At 34.8% G+C, this 22,768-nt stretch overlaps 1 protein-coding gene across 1 annotated transcript; it reads right to left on the reverse strand.

Moving 5' to 3' along the window:
- Positions 1-592: 592 nt before the first annotated feature.
- Positions 593-21,075, reverse strand: LOC109037235 (uncharacterized). Its single transcript, XM_019051801.2, has 17 exons — positions 20,866-21,075; positions 19,638-19,771; positions 18,382-18,552; positions 16,982-17,284; positions 14,915-15,014; positions 13,705-13,871; positions 11,963-12,223; positions 11,155-11,260; positions 9,279-9,455; positions 8,227-8,319; positions 6,117-6,258; positions 5,641-5,838; positions 4,797-4,939; positions 3,575-3,775; positions 2,628-2,847; positions 2,060-2,235; positions 593-732 (listed from the first exon to the last, which is right to left on the reverse strand). Exons 1-17 carry the CDS (start codon positions 20,983-20,985, stop codon positions 628-630), a joined length of 2,817 nt encoding a protein of 938 aa, XP_018907346.2. The 5' UTR covers positions 20,986-21,075; the 3' UTR covers positions 593-627.
- Positions 21,076-22,768: the final 1,693 nt, after the last annotated feature.

The following is a 22,768-nucleotide window of genomic DNA, read 5'->3' on the forward strand; positions in this document are numbered from 1 at the left end:
TTCATTGGTAATTTTATTCAGGAGGCGGAGCCATAAAAATTTCTCTCTTCGAATGAGCCACGATCTCCTGTAACTTTTTTACAACAAACTTTCCTTATTTTCAGTAATGTTTAGCGAGAGGGGGCCTAGTGATTTTGACCTGGCACAGAGGAAAATAGGCTGGAAGTTGTATTTTCACATAAGATTCAACGTAAATAACAACCTTCGGGTCAATTTTCTGCTTATTAAATTTTTTTTATTTTTGTGGATAGTAAGTTGGAGGCGGGGGAACAAATGCCTATGTATGAAGTCAAAACGTCTCACAGTTCAATTCTTTTGAAAAAGTCACTTGGTTAGTTTTTGCTTAACACTGCGTAATTATAGGTAATCAACAAATTCTAAAGATTCATGATTTCATCAAAATGTGAAATTAGAAATACTGAATTAAAATTACCTAATTGAAGAGATGCTTTTAACAAGCCATGTCATGACAAGAATTCATCTAATAGATTTAAATTCAGTCAGAAATTGCTCAAATTGTTCAATTGATGGTGATATAATTTTTTCTTAAAATTTGGAGATTTGTTATATTTATAAGCATCTTAAAATCTGAGCTATAAATGCAATGTTTAAAATCCTAACTTAGATTTAACTTTTCTTTGATGATAAGGCACTCCTTTGCTGAAAGATCAGTTTTTTACCCTTGAGAGAGTTGATCGTTTCTGGTGGGATGATGTACTTCATGCTGATCAACTGCAACAAAAATTATAAAAAAACATTAGGTGAATAGAAGTGAATGTGGCTCACTATAAGTTGAATCTTTCAAAGGTGCGATAATGAAGGAGAATATTGAAGAGATGTCTCTCCTCTATGCCAAATTTTTATAGGTGCTTTGCGTACTCCAGAAGAATGATTTTCTAACTTTTATGTATGGATCTTTCTTTATAAGTCGCTAAATTTTAAAAACTACATTATACTGCAAAAAGATGTTCATTCTCGTAATATACGTTTTTTGATATTTTTATTTCCTTCTTTTTCTATGTTCCTTGACTTTCCGTCTTGAATGCACCTGCAATTCAACTCAACCGATAAGAATTGTAATTCTTAGTTTTTGCAGCCCGAGGAAAATGTTTTCCAAAATCGAAGCTCTGCATTACATTCAATGGACCAAGAGAGTTCTACCTCCATTATCATGTAGAGCAAATCTTCCTCAAAGAAATACTTTTAATGAGCCATGCTATGACACGAATTTGACTTGTAGATTTAAATGTAGTCAGAAATTTTTCAAATGATCAATTGAATCTTCAAGTTCGAAAAAGACCCGATTCAGGTTTTTTACGATGTTCATTTGATTTCCATAGAGACACTCCTTTTCTAGTTGTTACACAGTTTTTATTGTCTTTGGAAAAATTTAATTTTTCCAAGACGGGCCATTTTCGAACTAAGAGATTCAATTGTTGGTATTGTGAATTGCTCTTAAAATTTAGAAATTAAAAATTAAATTCTTAAAATCATTCCAAATTTTTAAATAGTCCAGGCCTTATGTTTGTGAAGCATTTTTGATCTGAAAAAAGGTCAGAGCTTTTTATGACATCACCATAGGATAGACACTGTGCTTTTCTTGATTTTCAATAATTTTTTTCAACAGCAGGCAAGGGCGATTTTAAAAGTTAGCACCACTATTTATCCTCCATTTGAAACCATCGAATATATCGATTTTTCTTGAGGCCATGGTGAGACAGGCTGCCTCACTAGGAATCGATTATTTTACATTCCTTTCAATGGAGAAAAAACAGAGTTTTTTTTTTTTTTTTTTATTTATTATTATTCTTCAATTAGGTACAATGAATAGAAAAATCACATAAAAAAAAGAAAGCTACACAAGTTATGATAATCCATTCTGATACCTCCCAGTATCGTCCGTTAGACATACACTGGGCATGGAGAAAAAACAGTATTACCAATTTACAAGAATCGCCGCTGACAGTAGGTCCATTATGTTTCTAATTTTCTGAGCAAAAGGTACAATCTTGCTTCAAAATAAACGGGAAAATATGATGTGAAAATTAGGCTTACGTACCACATCTATGAGCGATTCCAGACTCTGCAGTATGGGAGATATTTCTTCATTTGTTTCATGTTCAGTCAGGAATGAGAGAAGTTTTGCGCTCGTGTTTAAAATAGCGCGGTAGAGTCTTGATATAAGAGGAGCTTGAGTTCTCCGTTGGCTGATGAGTACATGTCTTACAAGCTGATCTGGAATGGAGAGGAATGAAAATAAAATTTCACAGAATAATATTGCTGAGAAAACTTAGATATAATTGCTTTTCAGTTTCACGTGGACTAATTTGATCAGCATCAGCCCAACTACATGAGATGTTGCCAATTTTTTTCTAACGCTTTATATCCAAAACAGAAAACTGGGCAAAACTAAAACTTGAAATTTTGTGAATTTAATTCTCATAAGCTGGGATGAATTCACAGAGTTTATAAAGCTGGGTAGTTTAGTTCTCTTAAAAAAAAGTTTCGGATATTTTCCGTTTTTTCTGGTTATTACCGCTAGTAGACACCCTCATGAAACATACTTAAAACTTGCTCAAGCAGTTTGAAAGCTTTAGTTTATCTAGATGATTGATCTTGATACGCACCTGCATAAACACTTGTGAACCAATCGGCCAAAAAATCTAGAAAATTTTTGCTAAACAGTTCCTTGAGATCATCCGTTATTTTGAGGTAGAAAAAAACTGCTTCGGGAAATGCAGAATGCGTGACAAAATGAGCATGCATCTTGCGAGAGTTAAGCCTCTTACTCCGATCCAAAATCAGCTCAAAGCATTTGAAAATTGCTTGCATCGTACTGTTATCATACTGAAATGAGAAATATTATTTAATCATAATGAAGAACATTACAACAATGCTTACCAGCATTTACAGCTGATGATTCAGGAGAAGGGGGAAAAACATCGAAAACTAAAATTGCCCATGAAAAAATCCTAGAATCCATTAAAAAAAGTAAAAAAGTTGCCTTTAAAAGCAGTTACAAGAAAATTTCTGGCATACAAAAATATCCTTTACTTGACAAGAGACATCATTCCTATTAAAAGCAAAAAGAACATTGGTACTGTAAAACTGAATGTTTTCTTTAACAAAAAATCCTGCTTTTTAATGAAAAATCGAGACCAAAACAGATTCATAACAAGAGGAACTCCCAAATTTGAAATGTTTTAAAATCTGGGCTCTCATTTAATTTTTTTGAAGGAGAATAAATCAACATCATTCCTTGAATTTTCACAGAATTTTTTGCGCACAGAGAGGAAAAATCATGAAAGTTTTTAAAACTGATGCTCAGTAGTTTTCCAACCAATAATCTGCTCTGAACGAAAAATTGAGACCAAAATAGGAACATAACAATGGTGAAACTCCCAAACCATCTTGTGTGCAGCAATTCAAAATCTCCCCTCTCATTTTATTTTTTCAAAGGAGAAAAAAATCAACATCATTCCCTAAATTTTGAAAATAAAGTATGACAAGGAAGTCTGCAACATCAGAAACCGAGATACTTGGTTTAGGAGTTTCACAGTAGATGAATATTTACCTTCATGAAGAGATATAAGAAATGAAGAAGGGCTGTCCGCAAGAAGTCAAAAGACAATTCGTCCTTCAGTGCCAGACAATTTTCAGTTTCAGGTTTGAGAATGAACGTCATCAGATTGACACTCACAGATACCAATTCCATTGAGGCATCCGCGCTGTTTTCCAGAATGCAGTTGGGACTTACATTCATCTTTGGCTCCATCTAAGTGAAATTAGAGATCGATGTTTGAGTATGTAAATTAAGGCAAGATAAGGTAGGTAATACAGATTTTCATGCACAAAAATCATAGCTTGAAATCCCTGAAATTTTTAACAGAATCTGAACGAGCAATCTCCAGTCTAAGTAAATTATGCGTTGATTTTTTATTAAATTATACGTTTATATTTTATTAAATTACTTTAATATTTTCTTAAATTATACGTTGATGCCACTTGGATCCCTTTTGCTAACCACTGCATACCTATTGCTAAAGGGAGAAGTTATGCCAAATTCTTGGCTTAGGGTCAATGCATTCTGGGTACAATGAGTGTATTCAAAATTCTCGCTATTAGCTAGATTATTTTGAAAAAATCAAAATTTTATTCTCTAGACCCATCACTGAAAAATGTTCGTGCCAAAAATCATCTTCCAAAATCCAAAAATATGGTCTTAAGTACTGTTTCCAATTAGCCATCGATACCGTTACATTGAAATCAGTTGCAAATTGGAAACAATTTGACTTTATTTTATGACTTAGAAAAATGATTCTCCTCACAAAAATTCCTTATTGATTGGCCTGGAGACTGAGCTTTTGATTTTTCAGCGATACAGCGATTGCACCCAGACTGCATTGCGTTACAGTTAAAGATACTTTAACTCTTTCATATTTACAGTCCAGGGGGCTGGAGGCATTTGTTTATCAATTTAGTTACAAAGATAAGGCTATCAACTGGAAAGAAAACCTCGGTACTAATACATTCAAAATTAAGTTATTAGTGCGACTGTTCAAAGGAGTCATATGCAAACATTTTGGTACAAAAAATGCCCATAGTTATCAAGCGAAACTAAAGATATGGCAGTTGAAAAGTTGCAGTTAAAACAACGGAATCTGAAGAAAATTTAATGTGAAGTCTGAGTCCACCTCTAGGCAGGGGCAAAAAACCTTGTGTCATCAATTTGTCAAACAGAGTAACTGTAAAATTTCCACAGATTAAAATTGAGAGAAATGTGAGAGGTGGGATACCTGATGATTTGGTGGTAAGAACTTCAAAACTGATAGAAAGAGGTTAGAAGAGTGGTAGCGGACGCAAACGTCAGGGCTCTGCAAATTCACTTCTAATCGACTTAAAAACTTGGGATCAGTGGCAATAACCAGAGGAAGTGACTCTTAAAGGATGAGGGTAGGAGTGAAGAGTGAAACAAAGAGAAGGAAATCGAAAAACGAGTTGATTAAGTGAACATGACTGCGATTTAATAAAATGCTTGTGTCTCTAAATAGTTATCATGACCAGGGTGTCTACTAAAACAGGTTGGCCAAAAATCAGTACTTTTTTGGTACATTCCAAAGAAATTCAGTACCTCCCTAACAGAAAAATTCAGTACTTTTTCAGTACCTCCAATTGACGAAATTCGAAAAATTTTAAAAAATTAGAATTTCTCACTCAAATTACTGAACTTAGTACTTAAAAAAAAGAGTAGACTTTTACTTCCTTGTTGTTTTTTATTAATTAAATGGCATTTAATTTATTACAGGATACAATTCTTTCATTTAATGCAGAAACGACATTTATAACTTCCCAGAGAACTTTGCCGCATTTTTTCGTGAAGATAATGAGTGGCTAAACTTTAGCGAAGCATAGTTAACCATTAAGTTCCCCGGAAATGGTTTGGACCCAGCACCATTTCTCCACCTTGTTCCATTACCTCAAGTTAATAGTTAAAATTGTTGTTTTTTCTAGTAAAGCGCGATGCTTTCATTATGAAAAATATGAACTTCAAAATTACTTTCATCGATGCAATTAACTGAATTATCGGAGATCAGTTGAAACGAAAAGTACAGCAGATTGGCGGTATATTAGTTTGATTACCTTCATAGAAGAGCAGTGTGCTCATGAGTTGAATTATTTTCGAAATAATCACGTAGTTTTTTCGACTGGTGCTTTCTCTCTGCTCCCACTTTTCCCAAAACGAGAGGAGCGAAGAGAAAAGGCTTTGTTTCATTACAAGATCCATTTTTACGGGAGGGCAAAGTCTGAGAAGACTGACGATGTAATAGACATTTGTCTCTGAAAAAAAAAAAGAAAAGAAATGAAAATGCAGAGAAGGATATATAGTGCAGTGGTTATTAAAAGGCAGTGGCGTAATTAGAAATCTTCGCTGCCCTCCCCACTAATTTGAAGCATTGCTCCCCTCAACAGTACCTTTCTTCTTTCCTTCCTTCAATTTTTTCATTCAAACTTGCCACTTCCAAAAAAAAACCAATTAAATGTACGTTCGTCTGGCAGATAGAGGATTCATTACTTGGAGCCCCTATATTAAAACACTACTTGTAGGGATACAATACCTGTAGATGGCTCTGATGCAAAAACCAGAAAGGCTCTTTTCCACAAAATCGTGTGATAATCTTGATTTTTCTGGACAAGATGGTAGAAGATTTGAACAGCTCGTTTGGCAGCAGTGGCATTTTTGGTATCACATAGGGCATTCTAAAGGCAGAAAAATCTACGATTACAATCTCAAGTCTCAATTCAGATGAATTTTGGTTGGAATGGGTGGATTTCAGCTATTAGGATAAAATATGGGAAAGACAACTGGTTGCTCAAAACTTTCAATTATAGTATTTTCTCTCAATGTTTAGTTTTTTGCGTAGAAGCAGGCCACACCAACCCTGAAAAAATTCTTCATGAGATGTGAATAACTCTAAACCTTTTTCTCAGCGTGCTAAACAGTGAAAATGTCAGTTTGGTGATGTGTAACTCGGAGGTAGTCAGTGTATCAAGTCGTTATATAAATAAACCGGGACCTTTTGCAAGCTTTGTCTAATTTTTTTTAAAGTCTTGAATGTATATGATTTTATATGATATGCATTGAAACTCCTGAAAACTATATTACTCCATTTAATTTGAGACTTGAAGCGTGTAACTCAATATTATGTCAGTTTGGTGACGCTATGTGTTTTAGTTTGTGGCCACTCAAGAGAAAGCGCTTGTGTGCGGATTAAGGCATGACTGAGAGCAAAAGTGGAGAACGAACAGACGTGTACTTGATAATTCCACATATTTCTTCCAATTTCAGCATTGTTTCAGTTTTTTCCATGGTTTTTGGAGTGTCTCACTTATTCAATGTCAGTTTGGTGACGCTGTTTTCCATCAAAACTTTTGGTGGAATATGCAAGGATAATGTGAACGAATATTTTTTTCTTACATTTACAGGTGGCGTCTTGACCCAATCTTAATGATTCGTTTGATTTTGTTATTGTGAATTGGCAGGAAAAATTAATAACAGCAAAATGTCAGGTTTGGTGACGTCACCAAACCTGACATGTCCAAACCAAACTGACATGCCAGGCTTGGTAAAGAAAAATAATCGTAAAGATATTGCGATGCAGGTAATTAAATCCTGTAGTATGGAGCTCTAAGATAACAGAAAATTAGTCTTTAGCTTGATATGGCCAAATCAATTATCAAATTTTTTTCAGGACCATTTTCTCCCATTAGCTGAAATCCACCCGCATGTGTAGTATACACGCTAGACCACACTTGACACTGTTGTCTAGCATGTATTCTACATATGTTGACATTCTCCGGAACTGAAGTTTCTGATTTAAAAGGTCTGGGTATCCTCAAAAAGAGAAGGGACTAATGGGGTCTGGACTACACAAAATATTATGGGATCCTCTCACAAAGCAAGAGAGCTATGGAATTTTATCTTCTTTTCTTTATAAATTGTTTAAATTTGCTGTGCTTTTTTTGAGATTTTGAGAAAATTTTCATGATATTTCTAGTCCTTCCAAAAAACTGGCAAAGTTTTGAGAATCCTCCTAATTTTGGAGTCTTAAGAATCCCCTCTCAATCTTTCAGGATGTTTTACAGTATTCCCAATTTTCTGGCAAGTTTTTTAGTTTTTATGAAAAATCCCTTCCTAATTTTTTTGCAAGTGTCCATATTTTACTAACTTTCTTCAAACTGTCTAAATTTTTTTTATTTATCTTACCTAGTAAAATTTAGAATTTTCTCCGATTGTCTTTAATTGACTGAAATTTTTAAGTTTTACAGAAGAAAAACTTTAAAGTCCTTTTCGTGGCGCAGCATTGTACTAAAACACACACTTTTCATTGTTTTACAAAAAATCTTGAAAACTAGGTAAATATAGTAGCTATTTTTAAGACAACTTTCCCTGATAAAAGACTGCATACAAAATTTCAAGGAATTCAGTGCCTGCTAAATTTTGCTATTTTATGATACGATGTTACTCACGATTTTCTGAATAAGATGACTTCTTGAAATCAAACTTAGTGTGTGCCAATCTTGAGAAAATTGGGTGTGAAAAGTGCCATTTTTTGGAATTTAACTTACAGCTTTAAACTTTTGTCAAAAAAACAAACTGAAGCTATGAGATGTTACTCATTAAACGGTTCCTTTGGCTGCCGTGCAGTTTTAAGAAGATATACTAACCAAAACACAATTAGCAGCTTTTTGGGAGACCAGACAAAGATTTTGGAGGGTTAGAAAAGAAGTTCTCTTCAAATTCAGCAACCAACTGTCCACCTGCAAGTATAAATTGACATAAACAAACAAAAAATACAATTGAATGATTAGTTTGAAAAGGCATAACGGTCCATCCCAGGTTTTTGTAATCTTAATTTTTTAGCAGAAAAACATTTCAACGGTTAAACTTCCAAACCCCGAATCTCAGTCTGCAACGTTGCAGATTCCCTTTCATACTCTTATCTTTTAAATACAGATCTCCTAGACGTCAATTCTTGAAAACTTCTGTGATTTTCCTTCTTTGTGCGAAGCAAATTTTGTTAAAACTTAGAGGCATGATGCTGATTTGCTTTCGTTTGATGTAATAAAATAGGAGTGGAGATTTTAAGACACCGCAAACAAGAATAACGTGATACATGATTTCACCTACGATGTGCTCTTTAAAGAATGGCACTGTACCGCCTGTATTGAGACAAGAGTTGGTTGAACTACATAATTAAATAATTTCACAAACAGGATATACCTCCAAAATAGAATGATTTTAAAGGTTTAAGCTGTTTTCATTGAATGCCCTGAGGTTAATTCACTCAACGTAGGTCTGGTCAAATTTTCGGAATTTCTGATAATTTTCTCTAGAGGAGATAAAAAACATACGGATGGCAATCAAACAGTTGAAAAACAATGCAAGTCTTCACTTTGAAGCTCTCTTTTTTTCCAGATTCAAATCTCTCATTATTTTCAAGTAGGAACCAGTCATACATGACGTCAAGAGATTCTACTAGTTTCCAAACTCCAAAAAAAATTTACCACCATGATTCTTCTGAAGATCATGCAGGTTATATTGCTTCCTGTAGATTTCTTTTAATGGAGATGGGTCATTTTCAAACTGATATGAAATACCAAAAGTATGGTGATTTTTTCTTTTTATTCAGAGTGAAAAGAGGAGGTCGGCTGATTAAAATAAAGAAAAGTCAGGCTTTGAGGAATTGAACCTCAAATTTTCTATAGAAAAAACCCACCACTTTTTCTTGAAGATAAGGAATATCACACTGAAAGGCCCACACCAAGACAGCATGATGAGGCAGAAATATTGACTCAAAGTGTTCTTCATTCTTCTCTACAAATGAAATCACTGCTGATTTAGCCTCTGGCAATTTTCTTATTCTTGACTTATCCTTGCAGTTCATGAACATTATCTAATTTGAAAAATAAAAAACAAATGAGCTAGTAAAAACAAATAAAGAGTGACGCAACCAATGCCAAGGCTTTTAAATGTTCCAAAAGTGGGTTGAAATTAATTCAAGACTGGAGAAAGAATTATTAAAAGTATTTAAGACTTTAACAGAAAACTTGCTTAAAAGACAGACTTATTTAAACAGTCTAAAGCAGAAAATCCTACTAAGAGGGTGTTGACGGCCTTGGCAGAAAAAAATTCCCCGTCTTTCTCAGGGTTTCCCAGTCCAAAATACTCAATATTTCCTTGCTTTTCACACCGTACCGTACATGCATAGAACTCAAAATAAACAATTTTTGGGATTCCTATTCCTGTAAATGACAGAAACTAGACCCTTTTTCTAAAGGTATTAATCATTAAATTAATCAAAATTTCAATTCCTTGATGAAACCATTCTTCTATCCACCGTTCAGTACATATAACTTCTAGCACTGAACTCAGTCTGATTGCGCAGACAGCGCTGATGCTTTTTCAGATTTCAAGTAAAGTTGGGTCGGGTATCCGGCGATTATCCGGCCGGATACGATTTTTGCGAGTATCCATACCTGGCCAGATAATTGCGATATCCTGTTTTTGGACCCGCCGGATACTGCTTTTACGGCCGTGAAAATTACGAGAAATTTTTGATGATACTTTGTCATTTTTTGGCACACTTAGAGTAGTCATTGTAATTTTTTTAACTTCGCGAAACCTGTTATCACCGGAATTAAGGATGTTTCCCGCACATTTTCACAATTGCAACATGATCCTCAATTCCGAAAGTCCGCGTGTTTCACTTTCAAAGATGAAGATGCAGGGGAAAGAGGAAAAAAAAAAACAATGCCACCAACATGTGCATAAGTTCTCTGTTGGTGACGTTTTTAGTCCGAGTGTAACTCCACAATTATTGTAATGTTGCAGTACGCAGCTTGTTATTGCAGCATCAAAGCGCTGTTTTCTACTTAGGTCTTGTTTAGGCACTATTTTAATAATATCTCTCTTTCTGCACATCAGATTCGTCTGGTCCTTCACACCATGAAGCCAATGAAAGCCATGCTGCTTATCTGCCAGGTCTTTTTTTTAGTATTCGTTTTAGCGGGCCAACTCATAGCATATCATTAAAAATTTGAGGGTTGCTAGTGCAAAGGCACATATATCGTGGATGACGGTCTTGATGGTGTAATACACAGTTTGCCTCTCATCCCAACCGCGAAATTGGGAGATTTTTCTCATGCAAAAAAGCACTAGCCGGATCCGGTCCTGGCCAGATACCTTGGCGAAGTCTCCGGTGTCTGGCTCCAGCCTGATACAAAAAATCGAGATCCGTATCCGGGTGGCGCTAAAAATCCATTTCGGCCCAACTCTAATTTTAAGTTCCAAGAATTGTTAGATTTCCAGTCTTTTTCATAAAATTCCCTGATTTTTCTTTGACCTGATGAAATTACCTGACAGTCATTTGAGATTTAACAGTAGGCTTTGCTCTTCGAACACTCTTCGCACACGTTGTGCAAATATTAAAAGTTTTTTAAGGATCTCTTAAAAGTCTGCTCAAAGTCCCTTACATGCATATTGTAAAAGAGTTTCTCCATGGAAAATTTGTTGTGAGAGTAAATTTTAGCAGATTAGGTGTAAAAAAGCAGAGAAAAAAATTCTAATCCTAAAGACAATGAAGTCTAACTTACGGCAAAATTAAACCAAAGCAGTTTGAAGAGATTCAAAGAAAACTCCGTCGGAATAGCTGTGAGACAATGACAGATGCTGGAGAAAACTTTCGATACAACACTGCAGCTGTTAAAAAAAAAGAAAATCTAACTGAGAAAAACTACAGCTTTTTCAAGGTCTCAAGTACAACTACGTCTAAAGCAGCTTTATTTTGTCGATTTTTCCTTGCAAGTTCAACGTGTCATTATGACAAAAAACTGCTGACGATAAAATTTTAGTGATATGCCATGACGGGAACCACATTCTTCTGTTTTCATCTTTCATTCTTGTCTCCCTCTCATGGTTATCTACGTGATAATAGAATATAAATTAAAAATCAGGAAAAGATAAGAAGTAAAAACCGATTACAGTTGGCAAATAACTATTAGACAAGGTACAAACTAAAGCATTTCGAGACATGTTTGCTTATGATGGAAATGTTAAAAATAATTTCTTAAACATACTCATGTGAGGCGATCAAATTTTCTTGTGCATTCATTGCCCATGAACAGGGTTGGGACAAGTTAAAATTAATTAAATTTTTAGCGTAGTAACTTGAACTTAAACTTTATTTTTTGAATCGAGTTTTAAAGCCTAATGTGCTTCGAAACCTATTCCAATAAATAAATTTAAAGTGCTAGTGAATACACTAAATTTTTTAAATATTTTATTCCCTTGCAAGTTCGTTATTCTCATACAATTCTGTATCCCTACAATCTATTTGACGAGCACTATTTTTTAAAATTTATCAGTGCATGGTTGAAAAATATAAGGGATAAACTAAATTACCTGCTGTAGAAGTAATGATTTACACCAAAGAACAGCAAAACCGCCGATAATTCTGCAACAGAGGTTTTCGGAAACTGGAGAAAAACTTGCGGCCAGGCAGATATTTTACTTGACAGAGCGTCAAAACCTGACGTAAGAGTATGTTGAAGGAGCTTGCAACAGTCATCATTCTCAGAGTCGATTCGTAGTTCATTTTGGCTTGCTGACATTATAACTTGGACCAGGATTGAATTTATTGTAGACTGCAGCTCGCTACCTTGACTGAAAAAAGCACATCACAAAATTGAGAAGGTTGAAGAAGTGATGACATTAATTTCAAGTCTTCCACTTAAAAATTTTGCAGCATCGGTGCAGATTACCATAGTTTTATTTCATTTTTGTATTGCGATGAGTTACACCTAATAAAATATCAGGCTCATAAAAGCTTATCAATCTAAAATCAAGGATTCAAAATGATATCTCAAGGAATTCCAGAAAACAAAATTTTAGTAGCTTAGGAGAGTATCTTCAAAATTAAATCCATTAACCTTCAATCTCTGCTATCTACACACAGTTGGGCAAAAATATGCTACAAGGATATGGATATTTGACATTTCAGAGGTCTAATTAATCATACACAAAATAATCTGATAACGCAAAATTCAGGAAAGTTTTGGTAAGTTCCCAAGATTTAAGGATATTCCAGGACTATTTGATGGATTCGCCAAAAATTAGCCCAACTGGATTTCACATTTTGATGGTCAAAAAGCAAAACGACGTATCTTTATTTGCGACATTGTAGACTTCCTGTCATACTTTATTTTTTCTTTGAAATAGTAGTTGACAAAATTTGTTGAGAATGTCTTTGATTTGTCTACTTTTTTAGCAGGATATCCTGTAAAAATTTTAGGCCACAAAGTCGGCATTATGCTCTTCGAAAAACTAAAATAGGGACAGAAATTTTGTGAAACTGCAATGAAGATAAGTGATTTTCCTCTTAAGCCATCAATTTCTTAATTTTCTCTCATGGATTATTTTTTAACAGAGTATTGAACTACTTAACTCCTTTACACTCTATGAATTTACCCAAGATTATCAAGAGGGTACTCTCAACGTTTGAGGTTTCAATGTTGCTTAGTTATCTGTTTGAAAAATAAAATATCAGAGAAAATTAGGCAACAACTGATGTTAATAGAATGGTTTCAGTTGAATTCAATCATTTAAGGCATCACAAACTCTCGTTGTAAGTCTTGTGTTTTAAAAGATTTTGGCATTTTATTTTCTCCTTGCTAGACGTTTTCACATGACAGTATACAAAGAATGGGAAAAAGGAGCTGTTTGCATTTCAAGCGCCCTGGAAAAGTGGTAGATAACGTAAGAAGTGTACAGACATTTTTCTCATGAATTTCTCAAAAGTGGTGGGGTTAATGGAAAAAAAGCCGTACTTTCAAAAGTGTTTAAAACAATATTTGGGGCTGAAGTACATCAAAACAACGGATGGTATGTTCTGTTATTCATACTTTGAATTGCAGATTTTGCAGGAATATTAATGTCATTCTGTGCCCGCTTCCATCACAGAGTGAAAATCAGAATTTGTTACTACATTATTTCTTCTCTCTGTGCAGCGTAAAATTTATTCGGGATATACTTTTTTCATTTTTCATATGATATAGGTATCATAAATACGATGCAAAAAAAGAGAAAAAAATTACAAGCTACTTATAAAATGCATTAATGCTACTTCTAAGAAATTCTTGACTTACTCAGATTGAAATCTAAAGACAGTCAGAGAATAAAACAGACCACTCTCAGCTATTTGCACATAAAGGGGTTTTTTGTTTCCCACATACTTCTCCAGTTTTAGCCATTCATTGATCAAGGTAAGAGCTGCAAGGTTAAGTTTTTCATTCATTTTGGATTCTCGAGATATCTGCGAAAGAAAAGACTTGACTTACACTTGATACATTGCTAGAGAACACAGAATAAAATTATTTCATTTCTGTGCTGTGGAGTGTCATGGATAAAGGTGTCAAGTGACATCCTCTTGATTTGGTGAAAAATAAATTATAAGTTGAAAAATCACACATAAGCGTATGACACAGAATAACTTTGAACTTAGATATCGAAGGAAATGTACTGTGCTCGGTTTTTTCAATGTATTCTTTGAGCTCAGTTTCATTCAAAAAGACTTCATACTGAATCAATTTTTTCTAAACTGTCAATGAAAATTTATATCCTTCATTAGTGCGTACATACCTATCTTAAATAAACACATAAATGGCTAAAAGGTGATGCACCCTGGTTTGAAAATATCCTAATTTTAAACTCAATTTCAGGAACAAGGTTTTAAATATTTCTGTGGTCAATTCACTTCATTTTTATCTCTTTTGCCGTAAATAAATGTGTGAAATCTCAATAATGAGATGCCAAACTAACTGAATACAGAATTACACACCATATTTGAAATTAATAATTGTGCTCAGAAGGTTTTTCATGCGACCTTTCAATTTGTAGGATAGAATGTTTGACAAATGATTAACTAAATAGTGTCAAAAAAACTTGAATGATTCGTAAATTTTAAAGAAAAAACTCTTAAAAAACTATTGAACTAGCAAGGTTGGGAACCTTTTTTTATACTTTAGGGCGCAAAAATGCTACTTTACACTTTTACAAATTTTGAACCACTTTTTTCAGTAAATCCAGAGAAAAGTTTTGCATAAAATTTCAGTTTTTCATGTTGCATATTTAGCAGATTCATTACTGTCTAGCATCAATATGAATAATTTTCAAAATTAAACAGAATTTTGATGCAAATTTTTTTTTCCCAGACAGAATTTTACTTGAAAAAAAAGAAGCCATTTTTAGTTCATTAATTTTGACAATTTTGTTCGTTTCTTAAAGTCCAAACTCAACAATTGAATTCATATCGTTTGTTGAAAGGATAATAAAAACATGTTGTAAAACTAATCTTACCGATAATAAGAAGGGAATTAGAAAAGAACTTATGATTTCATGTATCGAGATCAAAAACTGCGTCCTATTGTCAGCTGAGTTGCTAAACACTTCAGGCTTCCTGCAAAAACGGAGAGAGAATTAGGTATTTGAGGGGTCATTCAAGTATTGCGTAAAACACTTTCAGGTTTTTTAACCCCCCTGCCCCCCCCTTGTAACGTGCCTGTAACGCAGCCCTACCATTTAAAGCAGCCCCATTTTAAAGAAATTCAGACATGGACTGGGGACTGGAGTGGAGACTGATGGAGTGGGGATAGAGGACGGAGTGAGTAAATGCGACGCGCATTGCGTAGGCTGGGTCATGCACCAAAATTATTCAGTTGCGATGGGCAGGATTTTCAATTTTTAGCACATATTTTTCAAAGTTTTTTTACTTCATCCAGCTCAGATTTTATACGTAACGCTGGGCTTGACCCCCCTCCCCTTGAGTGCGCTACATGATACTTGAACGGCCCTTATAAAATAAAAATTGAAAATGGGAAAACAGGTGTGTAAGCAATTTTGAATTTAATTTTTTTACTGTTTATCTTAAGATTCACAGCATATCTGCTGAAGTAGCGTCATTGCTGACTACGAACTCATCGACACAATGGGCCAGAGGCATAACATTTCTGCAGAGTATCTGACCGTTGTTCCAAACATAAAATTTCATGAAAAAACTAAAGTCTATTCAAAGGTTTCAAAATGTCACATATTTCTAAAGGAAGAAAAAGCTGATTGAAATCTGACCAACCAGAGGTTGACGATTGCAGTGCCATAACTTGGCCATGTCTTTTGCTGGGCTTCAGCCAAAAAGCAAAATTGGAGTTCTTCGCCTGCCTACATCACTACAAACCGTCAAAATTATCGTTTCAAATAGATCCACATTTGGGAGGCTTCAAAATCAAATTTCTCTTCTTTTTGAGTCAAAAAAATCTGGAATAATTAGCAGGGACTCAACTCACTTGGTACTGAAAATGGATTAGAAATTGTAAGTACCACTAACAAATTACCTACATTCTCTGGGTGGTTGAAAGTCCAACAGAACCGTTTTATTTTGGAACAGAATTTCTTTTCAGTCCAGTCCAATTCCCAGAAGAAACTGAAAACACCCCTCTAAATCTTTTTTTAGCTCAAAAATTCGGCTGCTTTCAAATCCAAGTCAACTGATGGTAGCTTTAAAAGGAAGAGATATATAAAAATCAAGATATTTCATAAAACTAACAGGAGCTGGATCTGGGTCATTTAAAACATGATATTCAGCCATAATCGTAGGGACAGAGCTATTTCAGTACTTCCATGAATGGAAAAGCATCTTGAAAAAATTCAATTTCATTACACACTGAACTACCTCAGGATATAGATGAGGGTACAATGGACCACTAGACAAGGTACAAATTTCAGCATTCTGATACATGTGTCTCTACCAAATTTTCACGTAGAACACGTTGCGCACAACGAAAATTACCGATATCAACTAGTTACGAAGATATTTAATGATTCTTGATGCGTGAATTCAAACCACCCGCTCGTGAAAACTCAATGCCCTACGTGATTCACATCGCACGCAAAACGTTATCATGACAGTCTCTGCAATATAAAAATCTGGCAACCTCAATCTTGATGCTTTGACTCAGCTATGGCAAATTGCTTATAGTTTGAACAACACATGGTGGGAAATGAACATCGCTCGACTGAGAAGATTGCTGAAACCGTTGTAGTGCGTCATTTGACTCACGTAGAGCTTTGAGTTTCTTGTGAGCGGGCAGTTCAAATTCCTCGTAACCAATGTGAAATAAAAACTTTAATATCTTTGTTAGGACTTGGTTTCAGTAATTTTCGTTGTGTGAATCGTGTTTTACATGAAATTCTGGTCAAGAAACATCAATCAGAATCCTTTGATTCGTACCTTGTATAGTGGTCCATTTTGGCACTAATGAAGTAGATTTGTAAAATGGAGAATAAATAGTAACCGTGAAATAATTCCAGTATTGATGAAACAATCTGCGCCTTAGAGAGAAATAATTTAAGAGGATGAGTGACACATACCTCAGTAAGAGGACTCCAAGGAGAGCAAATACATGGTGCCATTTTCTATTTTTGCTCAAATTTTGGTTGGAAAGGACAAATTTGATCTTTTTCAAGGTCAATAAGAGGACCTTTAATGTTTGTTTTTCTGGAACCTTGTTCGATTCAATTCCTTCGGAGAAAACGGCGACCGTCACAAAACAGCAATTTAAAAGGGTGTCATCGTCGCTCCTAGTCGATTTTAAGGTGACTTTACATAGATGCATGAGTGTTTTTTGAGAGTTAGTGCAGATGTGAGATATCTTCACTTTTTCCTCGGTCAGTCTGAAATAATTTCCCAGACAAAAAATGTTAACATGATAGAAGTAATGATAATATTGCAGCATTAAATAGGATTGCCACAGACTTTAGAAAATGAAATTCCAGACATTCTCCTGATTTCCCCCACACATTTTGGTGACATTCCGAAACATTTGTGGATAAGCTAAATGGTAAAAAGGATATGATTTGAAACAGTTTTAATCAAAAATTTGTTGTTTGAAACGTTAAAAGCATTCTACAAAGTAAATACATGAACATAATTTAAAAAATCTCTGACTGTCACAACCCTGGCTAAAATAAGAGCAGCTTTCGTGTCTATGGATTGATCAATACCCAAGTGTTTATGGTAACTCCATATGTGCTTAGACAATGACAGAAATGTGGAGACGCTTCACACAGTAATAAAAAATTAGTCATCATTTGCATGGATTCAACTTCTTTTTTCTTTTCTCTCATGTTTTGTTTTTTGAACAGAGAACTAAACTATGTAATACCTTTGGACGGTCGGTGAATTTGCCTTAGATTATGAAGAGCACCTATAATTATGTAATTTCAAGATTCATTAGTGCTTAGTTTTCTGTTTAGAAAACATATCATAAAAAAAAAAATAAGTAGTAAGAAAATCTGATGTAGTTGGGCTGATATTATGAGTCGTTAAATCTGTGCACTTACAGCTCCTCAATTTCTACCCTTTTTAGGAATCAATAACTCCTTCTTTAAATACAGACAGTTACTTAAATCAATTTAGCAGCATCAATGTGTGTACAATTGATCTGCAGTAAACAGTTACAAAAATCAATGGGTTGAAAGAATTGAGCAGACAGAGAAAAGTCCAGTTTTCTCCATACAATCCTCGGACATTTTCCCGTTTTTCATTCATCTGCAATTCGAGAGAAAGGTCCGCCTTCTAGTAGTGAGAAGAAAACTCCTTATGGCTTTGGATAAACTTTTTGGAGACTGAGTGATTCGCAATCAAAGCATTCTTTAACTTTGTAAAATCAGGTTGAATCATACTCATTTGTCGTTAGTTGCACTTCTAGAAAATATTATTGACGGAATATTATTTTTTTTTTTCAGTACAAATACCTGGATTTCATTACCTGTGGAGGATCAGAAGGACCAATTGAGTGATCTGATTTGATTCTGCTGGAGGAAGATTTCCTCGAGACACACTATAAATGCGGAGACAGGTTTGTACGATGCAACTTGCTTGCGTGGGTTTCAGGAACTTTTCAGACTTAGCAATAATCCAAAACCAGCTAAAAATTGATCTGACAAAGAGAGAAATGAATGGGTCAGTGAAATGATGAAAGAAAGCCCTCTTCCCTCTCCTACTTTCGGAGGAAATTGAGTGGAGACGCATTCAGATGCAGCTTTTTAATCGGAATTTTCGCAACAGTAAAAACTAGTCATAAAACTTTAAAGCACCTGAGCTTTTTTCTTTCTTCAACTTTGGATAAGGACATGCACTCAGCTTATTAAAATTATACTATACTGATAAATAACACACGAAAGAGCTGGTATGAAAATTGCGAAGTGGAAAGAGTAACAAACTTTTTTGGCATAATTCAAAAAAGAAAAAAAGTTGCTATTGATTTTAATCTGGAGAAATATTGAAACTTGAAAAGAGCTTGTAGTTCTGTCGTAATTTGTGTACCTAGTATTATTTTAATTTCATAAAAGAATCATATTAATGAAGGCATCTTGGTTGTTAAACAAAGATATATAATGCAATACATCAGTCCCCCATAGCAGTGGCCAAAGTGCGAAACCACATACCTCCGTTAGCGATATTGCAGACTTACTGTCACACCTTATTTCTTCTTTGGAGAGCTAGTCAACGTAATTTTTTGAAAACTGCTTTAATTTTTCTGCTCAATATGTAGAAAATCCTGAAAAAATTTCAAGCTAAGTGTAAAGTTGGCTTGTTTTTCTTTAAAAAAGGAAACAGGGACAGAAATTTTGAAACACCACAATGGAGATATGCGGTTTCACACTTTGGTGATTTATAATCAACTGGCTTGCATTAGTGCTTATCGATGGTGAAACTGCAGAAATGCATAACTTGGTTTGCCGAGCTGCAGACTTCTTGTCATACTTTACTTTCTACATAGATAACTACAGAACGTCATTTTGTAACTTTTCATTGATTTTAACTAACTTTTTAAAGAATATTCTGTGATGAGGTCAAGGCTATGGTGATGGTTCTGTCTTCTTTTAAAAAATAAAATAGGAGCAGAGATTTCGAAATACCGCAACCAAGATAAGTATAGGCATTTTTACAAATTCACCGTTGTTATATTTTTTGCCAGGCTATCTTTGCTTAATTATGACTTAAGGATATAGAAATACTTACTTCATTAATTTGGGGTTACAAGAGGACATAGTCTCTGCCATAGCCTCAATAAGATCTCCATTTATGAAAAAGCATGCCACATACTCTGAAGTACAGTTTTTGAGGAGCTCATTCAATTCATTAACAGCTTTGACCTGCAGAAATCACAAGAATTCACAATCATAATCCATCATAAATTTTGCAGACTAAGATTGCCTTAATTTTTTGATTGATATAAAAACCTCAGGAGATAAATAATTCATGGAGCTCCTGTCCGCAGCAAATGCTGACATGAAAATTCTACTGAAAACTCTTGTAATTACAGGTATGGTTTGAGCAAAAGACTTGAGTTTTAATATTTATGAGGTGCAAGCTTGGTTCAAACTATCAAAACTTTGCCACTTACTTTAGCAATTCTAGAGAAGAGGCGGAGACAAAATTAACAGAGCAAGATGAAGGCTTCCATAAAATAATCACAAGGGAGCAGTCTCAGTTTCAATTTGCACGATTAATTTGGCTGTTCATCCAATGAGATTTGTTTGTCTAAGTTCTTGATAACCTTGAGTACCCACCTGTGTGACTATATCATGATAGGATTACAACAAGTAATGAGTGCTTGAAGTAACCCTAAACTTGCCAGCGCATATACACGGTGAAACTACCCAGACCACGTATCTCGTTTGCGGTATTTAGAAATCTCTGCTGTCATTGTATTTATTGGAAGGAGAATGAATCAATAGCATTCCATACAGTTTTCACAGAGTTTCCTGCACGAAGAGAAGAGAAATCACAGAGGTTTTCAAAAATTGATGTTCAAAAGTTTTCCATTTAAATAATAAAGTGTGACAGGAAGTCTGCGACGTCACAAACCAAGATAAACTTGGTCTGGAAGTTTCACCATCAATTTGCTAGAGAACCTTTGAAGCATGATACAAACAAACTGAATGGAGACCTGCATTAGGGCTCTCGTAAACTGGGAAGATTCATCAGCTTCCGTTTCTACTACTGAAGACGCATTCAGGAAACTATAATCGGACAAATATAACATTACATGTAAGTATCCTATTCTGTTTTTAAATGATTTAAATTGCTAACATTTACCTATAATGTACCAGTCAGAAAAAAGTATTTGGTCCTAAAGGAAAAGATTATTGCGAACTTATAAAACTGGTTACAGGTGCAGGTGCTCCAGCCAAAATTGGATTAACTTCGAGCACTACTGAAAATGATGTACAGCAAGAAACAATACCTGTGATTTTAGTTCCCCTGATGCGAGGCATTTTCTCAGATACTGAATGAATTTCTGTTTTTTGGACTGTATTGAATCTGTTTTCACCATAATCGGTCTGCCAAATGAATTTACAGCCATCTTGCAACCTGCTTGCAACTCGAGCACGTGGATAAACAAACAATAAAAATTGGCGCAAATTGATTTAAAAATTGCTGCATTTTCAAATTATTCCCTTTTTCGAACAAAAGGAATTTTAACGGCAAATTCTGAACCAGACGCTGTGATTGGTTCAGAGCGGTTCATTCCGTTTATTCCGAGTTGAACTAAATTAAGCGGGAATTTCAAATAATTCCGGATATCCTGTTCAACCAATCGCTTCCGTTTCCGGTACAGTGTTGCCAGTTTCACCAAACAAACCAATCTGACAACACTGTTTTACCGGAAACGGAAACGATCTGCTAAGCAGGATATCCGGTATAATTTGAAATTCCCGCTTAATTTGGTTCAACTCGGAATAAATGGAATGAACCGCTCTGAACCAATCACAGCGTCTGGTTCAGAATTTGCCGTTAAAATTCCTTTTGTTCGAAAAAAGGAATAATTGGGAAACTTTAACAGTTTGAACTAATTGGCGCCAATTTTTCTAGTTGTTTATCCAAGTTCTCAAATCAGTTGAGGACAAGAATAAGTAACGGTATCTGAGCATAAAAGTTGAATCAACTTTGAGTAAAATGTGGTTCACAAGTTAGCTGCCGGCTGCCGTGTACACTAAACAGAGAAAATGACGTCATATATTTAAATATTCTACCAAATTTTTTCTAATATTACTTAGAGTACCTGTATAGGGAGAGTAGCGACAGATCTGAAACTCCGAAAGTCCATCAGGCCTTCACCGATGCCTCCGCGAATAAAGTTAGGGCCCAAAAGGGCAGCCAACCTATGAATTTCGAATGTCCAGAGCGATTTACAAATACAATTGTTACGAACCGTCGTTTAGAAAGCATGTATTTGGTTTACTTTTTGCATAAATTTACTTATTTTTGCGAAAGAACGCTCTTTTATGTACATTCTTAGCCATCTTGGTTAGAATTGAAATCTGTAGGCTGGCAGTGAAATTTTGTGTGTTAGAAGTTGCTCAGAAGGGTGGCTGCACTTTTGGGCCCTAAGCCCTCCATGAACCGATCTGTCGCTACTCTCCCTATACAGGTACTCTAATATTACTCAGTAATAATTTGGAGTTTTGTAAAAGCTCATTTGTTAATAACTGAGAAATGGGTATGACGAAATTAAAAACACGTGAAAAAATTTGACCGTTTGTTATACCCAGTACAAATAGCCTATGAGCAGGTAATCATTACCTCAACTTGTAATCGCATTGTTTTCGATTTGCCTTCAATCTGTTCAGCAGCAATATTTACTACAAGGAAGTTATGCTCGTCAATGCGATTTTACTTTTTGAGGGTGTTTTAATTTTGAGCACATAATACAATAAATTTATTGTCGGAATTGGATTTTTTTTCGAATCGCCTCCAATTCGCTTTGCAGAAATTGTTATTTTATGCAAGTTATTGTGTCAATCGTGATTTTACTTTTTGAGGGCGTTTTAATTTTGAGTGTATGCATGTACAACAAACTCATTGTAAATAGTATATTGTTGGATTTTTTTTATTTGCCTTCAATCTGCTCTGCAGCAATTGTAACCATAAGTAAGTAATGTGCATCAATTGTGTTTTTACTTTTTGAAAGCGTTTTGATTTTTATTCGATTTGCCTTCAATCTGCTCTAGCTGCGGCAAATATTACTACAAATACGTCATCGCGTCAATGTAAATTTTACTTTTTGAAGGCGTTTTAATTTTGAGCACATATACAACAAACTCATTGTTGTAGAAATTGAATCTTTTTTGATTCCCCTTCAATCT

This window comes from Bemisia tabaci, chromosome 8 (assembly GCF_918797505.1).
Source record: "Bemisia tabaci chromosome 8, PGI_BMITA_v3".
Classification (NCBI taxonomy): domain Eukaryota; kingdom Metazoa; phylum Arthropoda; class Insecta; order Hemiptera; family Aleyrodidae; genus Bemisia; species Bemisia tabaci.